We start from the raw sequence: 3,709 nt of genomic DNA, 5'->3' as shown, positions 1-3,709 counted from the left end.
CACTTTGGGGTCGGAAAAGACAAGCTTTAGCTTTTCTTGGTTTCAGGGTGCAGCCACGGACTGGATCGAGTCAGGTGTCATGGATCTGGGCGATGAATTTCAGGCACTGGATCAAGGAGCTCCCCAGGCATATTCTGTTTGCGACCAACACAACAGAAGCCAAATTTCCGGTCAATCTAGAAAGTTGTCGAGGTGATGTACATGAGATGGGAATGTGCGGTATCTGAATTTTCAAGGGTTGCTGTCAAGAACCGTGACAAAAGATGTAGATCTTGCAATTCGTAACGCCAGGATCGAAAGCTCTTCGTTGAAAGATGCAGGTGGAACGCACTCACAGCCGGCGGCATCCATTTCCGGGGCACAATACTATACTAGCAGTACTACGTACTATATACAAATTTTGTCCAAACATGAAAGCTAAAACCAAAAAGATCTCAAATAATTTTGGTTGAGCGCTCAGAATGTTGGGCTGAGGATGTTGAGCAGGGAGACTCTGGTGTTGACGAGGGCCCGGAAGACCTTGTCGCCGCTGGCGTCGACGCTGGCGATGCAGCGCTCCAGGTTGTCGTGCAGCTCGAGCGCGGCCTTCCTCGCCCGCTCCTCCGGCTCCACGCGGGCCTCGGGCCGGAGCCGCGCCGTGGACGAGGTGGATGAAGTGGACGCGTCGTCGTCGTTGGCGCAGGCTATGGATTGCCTCCCGGCGGAGCGGCGCTTGGCCCGCGACATCCAGCGCACGAGGTCGGCGACCCACCACACGCGCTGGTGGGAGGACGTTCTGGGCGAGGTTTGGGCGGCGGTGATCCAGCACGGGGTGGAGGCGACCTGGACGCGGGCGGCGGCGGCGGCGTTGGAGAGCGCGGAGACGCCGGAGAAGACGGCGGCGGAGGCGGACGCCACCGCGACGGCCGAGTCGGCGACCGCGGCCGCGAGGGCCGCCGTCTCGGGCTGCAGGTCCGCCGGGAGCGGCGCGGGGGGCCTGGAGGCCACGGCGCGCGCGGCGGCGGCGAGGCGCGGGAGGCCGCGGGCGGCGCGGCGCTGCGCGCGCGCCGCGGAGGCGAGGCGGGCCGGGTCGCCGCGGCGCAGGGCCGCGCGCGTCTCGGACTGGAGCGCGGCGAGGGCGACGAGGGACTCGCGGAAGGTGCCGTGCGCGTCGGCCAGGCGGAGGAAGTCGTCGAGCAGGCGGTCGGCGAGCGGGGACGGGGAGGTGGCGAGGCGGCGGAGTGGGTCCTGCGCCTGCGGGTGGTGGAGTAGGTCGGAGAGCGAGGCGAGCACGCGCACGACCTGCGCGGCGGCCGCGGTGACGGCGGGCGCGGACTGCGGCTGCGCGCTGAGGACGGAGGAGGAGGAGGAGGAGGGGCCGCGGGCGATGATGAGGCGCAGGGCGGCGACGTCGTCGTCGAGGTGGAGGACGAGCGGGTGGAAGCGGCAGGGGAGGCTGGCGGAGCGGACGCGGTAGGCGGCGGCGAGCTTGCCGTTGGCGGCGGCGTCCGTCCTGGCCCTCGGGGTCGGGAAGGAGATGGTGCGGCGGTACCCGGCCATGGTGTGTCGCTGGCGTGCGCTTTGGTTGGCGGTGGCGAGTTTAAAAAGCTGGGGATCGCCGGCCGGGGCCTACGACTAGAACGAACGCGCGAGGAAGGCGTGCGTGTGTAGAGTGGACTGGTGGTTCGCCATGGCCGCGCCGAGGTCGCGCGTTTTATACAGGTCAGAGCGGGCCGCGACTGGGGGAGTGCAGACTTGAGATTTCCGGTTCAGCGTCGTGCGTGCGTTGTGGTTGCGCCACATTGACTGCCCCGTGCGTTGCAGCGGCCGGCAGTCACGGCGCGCACAGTGCCGTTACGTTTAACTTTTTTCTTTTCCTTTTCTTGTAGTGGCGTGGAGCGGGGGCCACTCGTCGGTGTGTGTGTGTGTGGCGGTCCTGATCGATTTTCTGGGGAAACGCGCGCGGGTTCCGTGATCGGCGGAGTGGCAGCCATTTCGCCACGGAGCAAAGTATCGCCTGGCTCCGTCTGTTTCTGGGTGGAAATGGCATCCATCATGCGCTTTGGCAGTGCGCCGCTCGACTCCGTTTGCTTGCGGTGCCGCCCATGCATCACGTCACGACGACCAGGCGTGAGCTATGTGTGTCGGTGACTCGGTGCGCGTACGGGCATCTGTCTCTGCTGTTCTCAACCAAACAATACAAAAAAACATGAAAGGAGCAAACCGCTTCATAGATCATGAAACATTGTATTTTTCTGCTGTCACTTCACAGACTTCTCCATAGATCATGAAACATTGTAACGCACCAAAATCGGATATACTCCCTCGTTCCATAACAATAATTCTGCGTTAGACAAATCTAAGACATTCTTTTATGGATGGAGGATGCCGCTTTACATAAATCTAAGACATCATGTGTATGGACGGAAGGAGTATTCGGTGGTACTGTCTCATGCTACGTCCCTTGTTAGAAAAAGTGTCCCAGATGCAACTAGACATATTTTTGTTATAAAACCACATCTAGAAAAGCCTAACGAGCTCCGATAAACTGTAACTTGTACGACACGGAAAAGCGTCGGCTTCACCTCCTATATAAAGGGGAAGCCGAGGGTGAGAGAGGGGATCAAATCATTGTAACCCTAGCCACCGTAATATTAAGTTGAGCACATTTGTTCGGCTGAAACCTTCGAGATATACTTGCCTTCTACTTCTTACGAAACCCTAAGAATACGTAGGCATTGAATTTTAGCTTTCGTCCCAGCTCCCGAGTATTTGAGGTGGCGAAGATTACTGATTGTTTTTTTTATCCGCGAGGCTTACGCGAAGCCAAGGCGAATATATTGAGATATTTGTTGAGATAGACTATATTGGAATTTTGCGGGTTTAGCCCCCGAGCATTACTTGCAAAAAATAATAGACATAAATATTCGAACCACTATTTTTATTCCAACCATGCTATATTTCAGCAAAACAAGCACCCGAACATATGCTCGGGGGATACTCTTATCAGCAGTATAGATTATATTGCTGATAAGACAAAGTAACAATGAAAAATGTAGAGTTAGCCAATAACAAAGTTGAGCCTACACCCAAGTGCAAACACTCGGCTGTAGCCTCGGGGGCTACTCCCATCGGAAGCGCTGGTCGTGCACCCGATGAAATATGGTAGTAAAAGAAAGCAAGTCGACAAGGCAATATAAAAGGAAACCAAAGAATTTTGGTTGTATACATACATTTTCGAGTTTCACAAAACTCGTCATGTACTCCAATCGGGACTCAGGATATTATTTTTCATAAGATATCAAGTCGACAAAATGAAGTATTCCATCAGCCTCACAAAAGGTACTCTCAGAGCACGTCTGTCGCGATAAAAACTCTGAATGTCGTGATTCGCAAAAGGGTCACGAAGGTAAGACCCCAGGATCTGTCCTGTGTGGCGTGGCATCACACCTGAATGCGCTCTCCCACTTTATCCACATCAACAGATGTGAATAAAGATCCCGATGGATGTGTTGGGTATTCGATAAACTAGCTGGAATTCAGTTTTTGATAAGTCGTGAAGCGGCACAAACTGAGTTACGTCAGTATCCCAGGTTCGAGTCCAGGGACTTGAGCTTGGAGTAGGTTTATACGAGTTTGCCACTAGAGCAATTAACTGGTACCTGATCCGTTAGATGAACCAACCTCATTTACCATTATCCCTGTGCAATATAGACACTGAATAAGATTT

The 3,709-nt window shown here is 55.5% G+C and overlaps 1 protein-coding gene across 1 annotated transcript; it reads right to left on the bottom strand.

The window, feature by feature from the left end:
• Nucleotides 1–202: 202 nt before the first annotated feature.
• LOC127335942 (uncharacterized) lies at nucleotides 203–1,719 on the bottom strand. The gene has a single exon (XM_051362676.2). The coding sequence runs from the start codon at nucleotides 1,537–1,539 to the stop codon at nucleotides 457–459; it is 1,083 nt and encodes a 360-aa protein (XP_051218636.1). The 5' UTR covers nucleotides 1,540–1,719; the 3' UTR covers nucleotides 203–456.
• Nucleotides 1,720–3,709: the final 1,990 nt, after the last annotated feature.

This window comes from Lolium perenne, chromosome 2, assembly GCF_019359855.2.
Source record: "Lolium perenne isolate Kyuss_39 chromosome 2, Kyuss_2.0, whole genome shotgun sequence".
Classification (NCBI taxonomy): domain Eukaryota; kingdom Viridiplantae; phylum Streptophyta; class Magnoliopsida; order Poales; family Poaceae; genus Lolium; species Lolium perenne.
This window is presented reverse-complemented; position numbering and strand designations above follow the sequence as displayed.